Below are 14,251 nucleotides of genomic sequence, written 5' to 3'. Positions count from 1 at the left end.
CCCCATGCTGCTGTAAATTGTATCAAGATGGCCCCAGAATTGTGGAATCACAGAGGTGGCTTGACACTCCCTTGGCAAGTCGCCTTCCTGAGTCACACACATCACTCCTTGCCCCCAGCTCAGGATCTGGGCCTATTGCTCTAAAAAATATAGATCTGAGTCTGCTCTGACTTCCATGGGTGTAAATCAGGAAAAACAAAATTAAAGTGAAGGATTTATGACTGATTTGCCTCACCACAGCAGCTGGGACATACTGGCCCGTTGCTTTTATAGGCAAATGAGTTCAAACTGATTGTTATATTTCACTCTGCAGAGGAAACAGTTAAAGGGTAAGTTTCAGAGTAGCAGCCGTGTTAGTCTGTATCCGCAAAAAGAAGAACAGGAGTACTTGTGGCACCTTAGAGACTAACAAATTTATTAGAGCATAAGCTTTCGTGGACTACAGCCCACTTCTTCCAAAGAAGTGGGCTGTAGTCCACGAAAGCTTATGCTCTAGTTAAAGGGTAATAGGCTAATCAGCATCATGTTAGCACATCATTGCTATCCAAGTAGGAAACCATGAGCTGTCTCTAAGCACAGTGGCACTCACCAGTCTGAAGGCTTCTTCAGACCACAGCAGCTGCCAGCAGCTCCATCTAACTCCAGAGCCCTGACATCAGTGGCCCCCCGCACCCCTCCGGCTCTGCACAGCCACCAGGAGGGTCCCGGGACCAGCTGGCCAGGGGCTCCAAGGCAGAGGGCAGGAGCAGTGCGGCGGCAGAGCAGCAGGGTGAGAGGCACCTAAACAACAAATTGCCCCCTGGTATGTGCGGCTCTACTAATCAAAGTGCACGGAACTTGATTGACTCTTGTGCAGCCATGCAGGCGTGTGGCTTAGAGGGAACACTGATAACTCTCTGAAAATGAATAATAAAAACATCCACTTTAGCACAAACAGAGGCTGAGAGGAGTTAATGCAACACTGACCTTGATTTGTTTGTGGAAATAATCAAATATCTTTAGGACAACATCCTCCCACTGTTTGAACAAAGGTTAGACATGACGAAGCAGAGGCAGAGCGGTGCTGGGATGGAGCATTCCACTCAGCAGAGACGGGGCTGCGATTCTGTGATATCTTTTGTGAAAGTGATGAAGAGTTTAGGGATGAGGAAGATCATAATTAGCTCCAAGGCTGCAGCTACTAACTCTGCCTTTCGGAGGAAAAAATCCAACCTATGAATCTGGGAGCCAGCCCCATGTAGATGGGATTAAGGCTAGAAAAAAAGAGGATAATCTGGGAGCAAATGCATAGAAAACCCCAGGAGTCAATGATCAAATAATGTGGAAAAGTGAAGACATCCTAGTCCTGCTTTAAATTGGGCCACGATTCCTAGTACACTCTGTCTGCTTCACACTGCACCAGTGTCCCAAAGCAGCCATAATTAACTAGCCAGTTAAACTGGGTGCACAGCTGTTCATCATCACAGAATGGTGCAAAGCAACCAAATAGTACTGGTGAATCTGGCCCGTGGTACTGTAGAAAAACATGACATGATGGTGGCTTTTCCCTAGTTTTGGGAGGTATTTTATGGGAGCCCTTTACATTGTTGAGCTGTGTTTTAAGAAGTTAGTTTCTTTGTACCTTGCTTGTGAAAAGAAACAAGCCCACTACCTTAGACCCAATGAGTTTGCACAAGAAGCACTAAGTGCTGGTCTGCACTGGGAATTTACATTGGCAAAGCTGTGTCTCTCAAGGGGTGTGAAAATCCAAACCCCCTGGGAGACGTGGCTATACTGACCTAACCACCCTCAGTGTAGACAGCGCTACGCCAGTGGAAGAATTCTTCCATCAACCTAGCGACCACCTCTTGGGGAGGTGCATTACCTACTATGCCAATGGGAGACCCCCTCCTGTCAGCAAGGTAGAGTCTACTCTGTAGCAATACAGTGGCGCTGCTCCTGAAGATACATTGTTTCAAAATGTAGACATGCCCTAAAGATGTGAATTAAAAGTGGATTAGCTAAACTGCATTAAACCCCTGTGTGGACACTCTCATTAAGGGTAGGTCAACATTTAAAACACTGACAGGTGGTAGCTATGTCAGCGGGAGAAGCTTTCCCGTCGACATAGCACTGTTTACAAAGGGGTGTTAAGGTCATTATTACTACATGGCTCCAGGGTATGGAATTTTAACACCTGAGCAACATAGTTAGACAGACATAGGTCTATTGTGTAGACCAGACCTCAGAATTAAATCAGTTTAGCTTAATTCACTTTGAGTGAATTTCCAGAAGAATTCTATCTTGGTGGGAAGTATCAGGAAGATTGGATAACTTTATGAGGGAGGTAGGTGTGAAAAAATTGTGTCTATAGTGGAAATCTATCTTCAGTCTAAATTTTGTTTCAGCCACTGCAACTTCATAATACAGAATAATACCATCCCAAAATATGGTTATGCATGAGATATGCATGTTATCTATCTTTTAAGGAAAATGCTGAAATTAGCAATGAGATTCTTGCTATTTTGCCTCCGAGTTGAAGCTGCTGTGACAAAGTTCCTCCTCTATTTTGGTGGGTCCTGCGCTTATTGGTGGATTTGCTTGCTTCAGAGATTCACCATGTGGGTCAGGGAACCGCCCAGAGACCTTCCCCTCTGGTAGAACCCACAGTCCAGGTCAATTCCTCCTGTGTCTGATCAGGAGTTGGGAGGTTTGGGGGGAACCTGGGCCTGCCCTCTACTCTGGGTTCCAGCCCAGGGCCCTGTGGACTGCAGCTGTCTAGAGTGCCTCCTGGAACAGCTGCATGACAGCTACAATTCCCTGGGCTACTTCCCCATTGCCTCCTCCCAACACCTTCTTTATCCTTACCACAGGACCTTTCTCCTGGTGTCTGATAATGCTTGTACTCCTCAGTCCTCCAGAAATATGCCTTCTCACTCCCAGCTCCTCGCATGCACTTCCTCTCCTCTGGCTCCCTGGCTCTCTCTGGCCTGACTGGAGTGAGCCCCTTTATAGCATCAGAGGGACCTTAATTAGAGTCAGGTGCTTAACAGCCTCACCTGACTCTTAGCAGGTTAATTGGAGTCAGATGTTCTCATTAGCCTGGAGCAGCCTCTGCTCTGGTCACTCAGGGAACAGAAAACTGCTTATCCAGTGGCCAGTATATCTGCCTTCTACTACTCTGCTGTTCCCAACTGGCCTGCGTCTATCACACTGCCAATACGGAAAGTGTTAGAGAGGATGGATGGTATTTTCCTGTTTTTAACATCTGCATCAAATTCCCCAGAAACACTGTGCTACTCAAATATTGTATTGGACAAAAGTCACAAGCAAAAAACAAATAGGAAATGAAAACATTTTATTGCAAAACATATAATGAAGACAGCATGACAATGTACATTTTTAAAAAAACATAGATTTTTCATCAAAATACATTAATGAAAACCTTGATTTCAGTTACATCAGTATAAAATCAGCATCCGAGTCATGTTATATATATTCCTCTTTAATTGAACAAATTCTCATTGTTGTTTCTTTGTGTGAATTTTTAAAGAATGGATAAAACTCTCCTGAGAATGAACAATCATTAAATGTGAACAACACAGACATGTCAGTTACATTGAAAAAAGTCACCTGCCCCTCTTGGTAACTAAGGTAAATTCCAATTTTCTTGGGCTTTTTCTGCACTATGACCCGGGTCCATGGGTCTGTTTTTGCCCAGTAATCTCTCCCACTGAAACCCAGAGCCCAGAATCCCTCTTTAGGGGACAGGGAAAGTTTTCCTTTTCTCTGTATTGATTTTCTGGCCACTCCCAGGTCCCAGTCAGTGCTGCTCACAACCTCCACCTCCCAGTAGTGCTTTCCAGAGGAGAATCCTTCAGAGCCCAACACACAGACGGTCGAATCGAACCTCTCTGGATTTGATGGAACTTTTCGAGGTTGGGCTTCATGTGTAAAACTCTTTTTATCCACAGAAATGGAGAGGTTGGGGTGGGCCGTGACTCCATGAAGAGTGATGTCATCTACAGGAAGAGAGTTTTCTTTTTGAGAACCACTCCTATAATGCCAGTATAAATTGGACTAGGAGGGAAATATACACTATGAGCCTTCTCCTGCTGCCTCTCCTCATGCAAAGCTCCCACTGATTTCAATGGGAGTTTTGCCTGAGTAAAGACTGCAGGACTTGACCAGTGCTGCACACTAGCCAATTCAATGTTGCATTGAACTCTGTCGGAAATGAGATTTGTGTGATATTTGCACAAAAATAAAAGTGATCCTGAACTGTTTATCATATTAGTACTCAAATTGGGCCAGATTCTGAGCTCAGTTATACAAGTGTGAATCCAGAGTAACTTCACTTAAACTAATGGCCAGTAAAGTACATCATCACCATCATAACTGAGAGCTGAATCAGGCCACTATGTGTCTAGCATCATGGGATGTTTTCTGTGGGACAAATGGCAAATATATGTTTCCTATAACAGCTAACTATGATGAGAAGTTCATCATAAAACACAGAATTGGATTATGAAGAACTCAAACACTGGTCATGTCAACATACCCCTGTTACTAACATTGTAAATAAATACGATGCACATAAATAATAAAACATTATAATTATTCATTAAAATAAATTTTACCTAATAATTAGACCTGGAATCAGGACCACTAGGTTCTGTTCCCAGCTCTGCTGCTGTGTGACATTGGTCAGGTTACATAAGCTCTCTGATAGTTGGTTTACTCCTCAGTAAGCTCAATATAGTGCCAACCTAATCAGGTGTTTTATAATTGCTTGTAAAGAGCTCTGAGATGTCAGCATAAAACTGCTGCAACATACAAATTATTATCTGCACTATCTTCACTGTCAGATCACCATCACTGTGTCCTTCCTCACCTCAGCATCATTTTTATCTTCTCCCTCTATAATTATTATAATCAGCAACATCACAGTCAGTCTCCATTATTACCAGAGCCAATGATCCCACCACTGTCTTCATCATGGTACCCTCATAAACCTCATTGACTCACTCCTGACCATGCCAGTCACCATTGCAGTCCCCTTTGTGGTCCCACAACCATTGCATTATGATTCTCATTGCAGTCCCCATTCCTGCCATTCACTGTGGCTGAAATCCCAAAGTTCCTCCTTAGGCACTTCTGAAAACCCTGCTCCAAGTAAACGCTGAGGCCCAGCTCCTCAAAGGTATTTAGGTGCCTAACTCCCATTGGGATCATTACCTTGGAAGATCTGGGCTGAAATGACTTGGGAGCACAGGTTGTTAGAGGGTAGCTGGCCCTCTGAAGGGGTCAGGGGCCCAGCCTTCCGCTGACAGGCTCCACAAGGGGGCATGAGGAAGCTCAAGTTCACCTGGGAGTAGTTACCTCACTGAGGGTACGTCTATACTTTCCTCCGGGTCTGGCAGTAAGCAATCGATCTTCTGGGATCGATCCCGGAAGTGCTCGCCGTCGACGCCGGTACTCCTGCTCTGCGAGAGGAGTACGCGGAGTTGACGGGGGAGCCTGCCTGCCGTGCCTGGACCCGCGGTAAGTTCGAACTAAGGTACTTCGACTTCAGCTACGTTATTCACGTAGCTGAAGTTGCGTATCTTAGTTCGAAGTGGGGGGTTAGTGTGGACCAGCCCTGAGTAACTGGGGGAAAGGAATTACGCAGGAAAGCACCGGGTATTGATAAAAGGTTAAGGACCTTAGCGAGAGGGGGAGCTCCTGGGGAGAAAGGCAGCAGCCAGAGAGGCAGAGGGATTGCAGAGAGAGGATCCAGCACACTGGGGAGAAGCTGCTTGAGAAGCCAACACACCAAAGAGAGAGAAGCAGAGCAAGAAGCTGGGGAAGCCTCCAGAGCAGGAGCAGTAGGAGGTAGCTCAGGGAGCAGCAAGGGAGAGAGAAGGACTGGTTCTGGCTGTTCCAAACAAGGACCCGGAGACGGAATCCAGTGGAGTGGATGGGCCCAGGCTCCCCTACCTACTCCAGCCAAGGAATTTGGAGAAGAAGGCTCCAAAACATGGACATCTAGGGCTCTCTACCCCACTAGAGTCAAGGAACTTCCAATTCCCCATGATCCTGAAGGGGACTGAAACTATTAAGGACCCAGCAAAAGGGCTAGACAATGAACTTGACCAATACAGAATTGAGGGTGAAGGCATAAGGGGAGTCAGGTGGTGTAGCTCTCCATCCTGCCACAGTGGGGGTGCTAACAGATATAGGCCCCATTTACAAGGCCCCATTGAGTTGCAATGAGATTTGTGCTCTGAAATCACTTAGATGTTTTGGAATATCACACCATCAGTGGTCACTCAGGGAAATCTCGCACTGGGGGCTGATTCTGAACTGACTGTTGTAATTCAGGAGTAACTCCATGCAAGTCAGTGGAGTTACAATGGTGTGAAATTGATGTAAATAAAGTCAGAATCAGACCTTGACATTAGTTTAGAAGCCGGGAAGAACCTTAGGAGCTGTGTCTCTGATAAGAACAGGCTGTGTTTCTAGTTTGATTATAGCATCAAACCTGCTGATTTCCTTAATAATGGAATAGATTATAATGTATTGAGGTTCTCACGCTGCATCTATCACCATAGTATTAGCACCTCTATCCATGTGCTGTGTATTCTCTTACCTGAATAGTTCCGAGCCCTTCTCCAGTCTGAAATGAAAGTAAGAAAACAGCAGACATTGAATTAAGAGAGGCATTGACTGCAAATTTCCTTCCTCCAGCAGCAGGGAAGTTCCAGACTGAGGGCAAGTGAGGATGCCAGAAGCATTAGGGGGTGATTCCATTTGCTGGAGTTAATATAGACAAAAAATGGCACTTGAATGGTCATACTTTCTCCCTCTCTCTCTCTCTCTGTCACACACATGTGGGCTGTTCTGAGCTAAGATTAGAAACCAGGGCAGGAGTCCTGCTCTGTCTGAGATCTGCTCTGTCTGTTTTGAACCTCCAGCCAATGAGTCACCTCTCCATGTTACCTGCTCTCATTAGCTTTGATCTTACTCCCTCTTACACATTCCCCTCTCACTCGAACAAAAAATGAACCTTCCCGTCCACACACACAGTGTTTCCAACCACCAGAGGCTGTATTCACAGCAACCCAGCTCCTACTAAGCAGGACATAGAAGGACAATTCCCTCCAATGTGTGTCTGTTTGAGCTAGTGCACTAAAAATAGCAGAGTGACCACACTGGCTCGGGTTAGCTGCATGAGTACAATTCTACCTGACCCCTAGGTACATACTCAGGCAGTTCGTCTGAGCTGCTACTTGTCTCACTGCATTTACACTGCTATTTACAGCATGGTAGTTCAAGCAGAGCTGGCAGGTGTCTGTCTACTTGCACTGGGAATTACGCACCCCAGCTGCTGTGCAGACATACCCTAAATCAGTGACACTCCAGCTGTGGCTACTGAGCTGTTTTGGACCCCATATGTGTCTATCAATGAGACAGTGGGTCTGTCCCACCCCTCAAGCTGAGACAGACAACAGGAATCAGGCCACATCTCCCATGCTGCCTGGTATCTGTGAGCAGTGTCGGGAGATGCAATGTGTCTGCCGGGAGATGCAATATGTCTGCCTGGAGCTGCTGTATTCCCTGCTATGGATGGCGAAGAACATGGACTGTCAGAATCCCCTTCTCCATCAGTATCAGCCAGGGAGATGGAAGAGAGACAGGAGAAATGGCCCCTCTCTCCAAATATCCAAGCAATGGGAGTGGGGACACCAGCAAGGGTGTACCTAGGTCTTCACTCACCTAATTCCTTCTTTATTTCATCTGGAAAAAAACAACAACAATTATTACAGCCTTTTAAACTCTTGTTCAGTGTTTCCCTTGGTACCATGCATCAAAGATTACCCAGTAAATGAATTAAATTGTTCAAAATCCATGATGACTTACATTTTAAAAGAGCTAGAGAAATTGAGAGCCAGATAGCTGGAATAATTTACTGTGATGATGGTTTGTGGTTTGGATGATTAATCTCACAGATATTTATGTGGAATGGGGAAAAGTGTGGAGTTCAAGGGGCCTTGAGATCCAGGTAAGGGAGTGTAGTTCTACAGAGCTGTCTGAGCCCTTCTTCCACATAGAGAGAGAGGAATCTCGGGTGCTCTGCAGAGGATATGGGTGCCCCATTTTTTTTTCATAGAATCATAGAATCATAGAATATCAGGGTTGGAAGGGACCTCAGGAGGTCATCTAGTCCAACCCCCTGCTCAAAGCAAGACCAATCCCCAAATAAATCATCACAGCCAGGGCTTTGTCCAGCCTGACCTTAAAAACCTCAAAGGAAGGAGATTCCACCAAGTCCCTAGGTAACCCATTCCAGTGCTTCACCACTCTCCTAGTGAAAAAGTTTTTCCTAATATCCAACCTAAACCTCTCCCTATCCCTGTGCTGAAAATATTCTGTTTCATCACCAGTACCAACAGTGTTGATGGCATCCACGTTGGCCCTAATGCTGAAGAAGTTGAAGGGCCTGGAATAGCAGAATGTATTGATAGTTCTGCTGACACCTGAGATAGTGCTGAGGTTGGCATGACAAAAAAAACAAGTCCATTGCTGCCACACCTGTGTCTGCAGGTACTAGATTTCACAGCCATCCCCAGATGGATCCAGAGTCAACAGTATGGTATAGGAAAACTCCTGTCCCAGTACAACCCTGGTTACCATCTGGACATCTCAAGGCTGTCTTTGAGGAGGAAGATGCTGAATCCTTCCTTTCCCCAATCTGTCTCATGGGTCCTCTTTCAAGGCGGTTCCCGAGAAATAGAGCAACTTCCCTCTTTGAGGGAGAATCAGAGTCCCAGGGTCTGTCCTCTGCCACTTCAGGGGTGGAAGGCAGCTGAGAGTGGTTAGATCCACAGGTGGTGGAGGGTATTGATACCAACACACGCCTTATGGCTTTCTCCACCAACTGCTGCTTTAGATAAAGTTTACTTGACATCTATGTTCGCTTTTTAAAAGAACAACAACTCTCTGAAATGTGACCCATTCCTGGGTGGAGCAAACAGCAAGTGTGTGAGTCACTGATGTGGACAGAGACCCCACATGACTGGCAATGCTAAAGCCCGGAGAACACTGCATAACCCTTGTTGCTAGGTAACGCAAAACATTTAAAATGACTAACTATAAAAACTACACTAAATCTAAACTAGACTGTCGGTTCTACCATGAACAAGAATTAAAAACTATTTTGAAAGTGAAAAACTCAGCAAAACAGCCCGATGCAGAGTGAAAAAAAAACAGAGAAAATGTGCACGGGGAACTCCAAGTATGACCCCTGGCATTAAGAAGGAACAGGGGGGGGGGGGCGGGGTCAGGGCAGTGCCACCCTTATATAGCCTCTTTTGGGACCAAAAGGAGGTGTTAAGCACATGTGCTGCCCTGACAGGTACTGCTAGGGGGAAAATCTGCAGCCTCAATGCACTGAGCACAAACACACCTTAGTGGAATACACGTCTGCAACCACCCCAAACAGAAATAATAGTTACAAAATTAAAGATTCTGTGAACAGGATTGTGTTTTATGGGGACTCTCTCTTTTGGTGAAGGAGAAAATGTGCATTATCCTCATACATATCCAGCCCAGTCCCTGGCTCACTCTTTCTCTACATAAAAATCCATGGATCTGAAGAAGGAGCTTTGAATACCAAGAAAACAGGCAACAGAAGAGCAGAATGTGTTGAACCCTCCTTCCCCCCTCCCCTCCCCTCCTCTCCCCACACATGCACACACTTTGGTTCTGGCATAGCAGACCCCGTAAGACACTCTTAGGAGGGAGAGGTTCTGAAAATGTCGCACAAAAGAAATTGCACCAGTTTCCATGCTATATCGTTTGAGAGACCACCTGCCAGTGGAAAATACTCTACAGCCCTGAATCTCAACTGCAAAACTTACCCATCTTTCTCTCACTGCAAAAGAAGAAAGATCCTGAGTAGAGCAAGTCAGAGATCCCTGTAGCCAGATCCTGGGCTTCCCATGACCCAGTCCCACAAGCACTGAAGCTTTGAGCAGGGGGTCGTACTAGATGACCTCCTGAGATCTTTTCCAATCCTGATCTTTTATGATTCATGACAAGCACCTTTTGACTTCAATGGGAGCCAGATTGAGTCCTGACTGTTTATTGAAAATACCCCTCTGGAGATCTTCTTCAGACTGAAATATATGAACCATTGCTCTGACCTGTGCATTTCCTCAGTTAAAAAAGGGAAAACCAGCCAACCAAAACTAATAACCAAATAACGCAAGATGTCATAGCTAAGGAGCAGACAAAGTAACTTTGATATGTTTACTATTAGAAATTAGAATGTGTTCAGAACCCATGTAGATGAGCACGGAATAAATAACAGAGAAATCAGAGTAAGTAGAAAAATGTTCTGACCCAGTTTCATCTAATACATGCGTTGGACCAGATTTCATTCACAAAGCCTCGTAATGACAGTTCACTTAAAATTCATATTGATTTCAATGTAAAGTTAGATTTATGGAAACAGACATCACACACTGAGGTACTGGTATAAAAAATGGCCCTATAAGAAAGAGGCTGAGAACATGGTTTAGTTAGAGCTGGGCAGAAACCAGAATTTCCATTGCATGGGAAATTTCATTATTGTAAAAATTAGTTTTTTCTTTTAAAAAGAACAAAAACAAAGAATTTTGAAATTTCCTCCAAAATGTTCAGGTCAACCAAAACATTCTGTTTTGACAAAATTGAAACATTTTGCTCCCTTTTTGAAATGAAAAAAAAAAAAATCAAAAAATTGCATTTCAATGCAGTCAAAAAGGAAAGTTTTGACCTTACTGAAATGCTTCTTTTTTATTTCCCCCCAAACATTTTTTTTTTAAACACACACATTCCGATGGAAAGTTTTTAACAGCTCTTGGTCTAGTAGTGAATACTCTGGATTGGAAGCCAGAATATCTGGGTTGTATTTCCTGCTCTAGAAAACATTTCGGTGTGATTATCAGCACTTCTCTTGCAGGAGAATTTTCAAGAGTCTCTTCTGGGTGCTCTGCATAGGGCATGGATTTCCAGTTGGGGGGAAGCTGTTTTGGAAAGACTATTCTCCTCCCAAACCTGCTTCTTGCTTTTGATGTAATTCAGTTTTCTTTTTTTAGTTTTTAAACCTTTGGCTAGTTGCTCTTCAAAATATTTTTTTTGCCTGCCTAATTGTACTTTAACACTTAACTTGTCAGAGTTTACGCTCATTTCTATGTTCCTGTCATAAATATAAAGGGAAGGGTAACAACCTTTATGTATGCAGTAACATAAATCCCTCCTGACCAGAAGGACCAATGGGGAAAGAAGATCCTTTCAAATCTGGGGTGGGGGAAGGTTTTGTTTGTGCTCTCTTTGCTGGTTCCCTCTTGGGACAGAGAGAGAGAGACCAAGCAGGTAAACCAGCTTCAGAAAAGGTATCTGAAATGATACATCTAAATTACAAAAATTGTAAGTAAAGGCAAGGAAATGCAGTAGATTATCCTTTGTTTTAGCTTGTAAATTTTCCCTATGCTAAGAGGTAATTTTATTCCTGTTTTGTAACTGGGAAGTAGAGTCAGAGGGGAATCCTCTGTGTTTTAAATTTTTTTATTTACCATGTAAAGTTATCTTCCATCCTGATTTTGCAGGTGTGATTCTTTTACTTTTTTTAAATAAAATTCTTCTTTTAAGAACCTGAATGATTTTCAGTGTCCTAAAAACCAGGGATTTGTTCTGTGTTAACCTATTGGTTGGTATATTATTCTCAAGGCTCCCCAGGAAAAGGGGCAAAGAGGCTTGGGGGGTATTTGGGGGGGGGATAGGGCTCCAAGTGGCCCCTCCCTGAATGTTTGTTTAAATCACTTGGTGGTGGCAGAAATACCGTCCAAGGACAAGGAAAGGAATTTGTGCCTTGGGGAAGTTTTTAACCTAAACTGGTGGAATATAAGCTTAGGGGGTCTTTCATGTCAGTCTCCACATCTGTTCCCCAGAGTTCCTCAGTAGGATTTTACTTCTAATTTTTAATAGATGCCTTTTTGCCTCTAACTGCTTCTTTTACTTTGTTATTTAGCCTTGGTGGCACTTTCTTGGTCATCTTAATATGATTTTTTTTTTAATTTGGGGTATACATTTTACTTGAGCCAGTATTATGGTGTTTTTAAAAAGCTTCTACAGCTTACAGACATGACACTTTTGGGACTGTACCTTTACATTTCTGTTTAACTAGTCCAATGATTAACTAATCTTTATCAGTCTTGGTTCTCTCAAGGCTAGTGCATGTCTGATGTCCAGAGTATATAGTATTTAGACCTGTTTGCTCCCATGAGATTAAGGGAACAATGAGGGAAGATGGGTTGGTTGGTTCAATTGGAAAGAGGAGGGTATAGTGGGTAAAAATTTAGTTTGATGTCAGATATTTGTTCCTGATGTACTTAATTATAGAGTGTGATCGAGTCACCCCTTTTCTTTATTTAGCAAAACAGATTGAGCTCCAGGAGTCTATCACTATAAAATATGTTTTCTAATCCTTTAATCATTTCTCTTGTTCTTCTCTGAACCCTCTCCTATTTATCAACTTCCTTCCTCAATTGGGGAAACCAGAACTGGACACATTATTCCAATGTCAGAGCCAAAGACAGAGCTAATATAACCTTCAGAGTCTTACTTAATATCATCCTGATGCCCTCTGGCCCACTGCCTACCCAACCCATTCCTACTGAAGGGGTTTTGTGAGGTTCAAGGAAAAGGGTACTGCCATGCTGAGAAAGAAATTGCACCTGTTCAGAGCACAGACAATGTGTGTCTGACTGGCCCAGTCATGGGACAGGAATAGTGAGTGGGTTCTTGAAGGATATCACCCTGGGAACAGTAGGTGAGATTGTATCTAAAGGGGTTAACAGCTCTTCCAGGAGATCTCAGGCATGCAGGGGGACAGCACCCTCAACACCCTGCTGCCAGGGGCAGGGGCATCCAGGAAACTCTTCTGGCAGAAATGCACAAGACCTCTGAGCATGAGACCTGGCAACTGTCATACTCTTGGGCTTTGTGGTTATTCTGGCATGCTCTGCACTCTGCTGTGTGAGTGGAGAACCCCCCTCATTGGTGCGGGATGTAAATAAAGGCCCTGAAGTTTCCAGCAGAAGTTTCCAATCCAAGGAGGTGCTCTGGCCTTTCAATATCAATAGTTCCCCCTTGGGGCACTGTTTGAAACCCCACAGAGATGTCTAAGTCTTACCATGATTTGCTGGGTGCAATCTACAGCTGGCTGCTAAATATTTCCCTGATAAAACCCCACTCTGTGAGATCACATCAGAAATCAAAGCAAACTTTTTTTTGCTGTCCTCCATTGTTTGCAAAATGAGATACAGGCTCACATATCACCTATTTGTCTTTTTTTCTGAAAATTAGGTTAATGAACATTTCTTTCCTCTCAACAACCTCCCTGACGCAAGTCTTCAGTGCTCCAGGACTGGAGCACCCATGGAAAAAAAGAGTGCACGCTCAGCACTCACCGGCAGGCCCTGTCAATCAGCTACTCCCCCTCCACCCCAGCGCCTCATGTCTGCCACTGATCAGCTCTTCTGCAGAGGGCAGGAGGTACCAGGGGGAGGAGCCGAGGAACGAAGAGGTGGAACAAGGGTGGGGCTCTCTTGGAAGAGGGGGTAGAACAGGGCAGGAAGAGGCAGAATGGGAGCGGGACGAGCTGGGGCAGGGGTGGGGCCTTGATGGAAGGGGTATAGTAGGGGCAGGGCCTGGGGCAGAGAGATGCTCCAGCACACCAGAGGAAATGAAAAAGTTGGCACCTTTGCCTACACTGCCCCCACATGATTGGGTAACTGAATCGAACCTTAACAATGTATCCTTCATTTTGAAGTAAAAAAATCAGAATGTTCCTCTTTAATGTGGGGGAAATAGAAACTTCTGACTCTACTGAGATGTTTTTGCTTCTTTCTTGTTCTTTTTTTTTCCATCGAAAAAGTTTTTTTTTTTCTGCCTGGAATATACACATTCCCATGGAAAGTTTCTGCCAACACCTTCCTCTCATAGTGAGTACTCGGGACCGGACGACAGAATATCTAGGTTCTATTTCCTACTCTAGCAAACATTCCTGTGTGACTATCAGCACTTCCTTTGCACGGGGACTGTCAAAGAGCCTACCTTGGGTTCTCTGCACAGCATGTGGGTTCCCAATTGTGGGGAAGCTCTTTGCAGAGGACATTTCTCCCTCCATCCCTGAGAAACAGGGTGGAGTGTCTGTATTTCCTCAGCTACTACAGGCATGCAACAG

General features: G+C 44.5%; 1 protein-coding gene across 1 annotated transcript in view; it reads right to left on the bottom strand.

The window, feature by feature from the left end:
- Positions 1 to 3,341: 3,341 nt before the first annotated feature.
- Positions 3,342 to 14,251, bottom strand: part of LOC117870324 — a 132,926-nt gene continuing 122,016 nt past the window's right edge. Inside the window, exons 28-30 of the mRNA XM_034757424.1 lie at positions 7,738 to 7,758; positions 6,611 to 6,637; positions 3,342 to 4,001 (exon numbers count right to left, since the gene is read on the bottom strand). Coding sequence (XP_034613315.1) covers positions 3,469 to 4,001; positions 6,611 to 6,637; positions 7,738 to 7,758 — 581 coding nt within the window. The 3' untranslated portion in view covers positions 3,342 to 3,468. The remainder of the gene's footprint in view (positions 4,002 to 6,610; positions 6,638 to 7,737; positions 7,759 to 14,251) is intronic.

The sequence above is a fragment of the Trachemys scripta genome, unplaced genomic scaffold (assembly GCF_013100865.1).
Source record: "Trachemys scripta elegans isolate TJP31775 unplaced genomic scaffold, CAS_Tse_1.0 scaffold_26, whole genome shotgun sequence".
NCBI classification, from domain to species: Eukaryota; Metazoa; Chordata; order Testudines; family Emydidae; genus Trachemys; species Trachemys scripta.
Note: the sequence above shows the minus strand (reverse complement) of the source record. Positions and strands in the feature narration are given on the sequence as shown.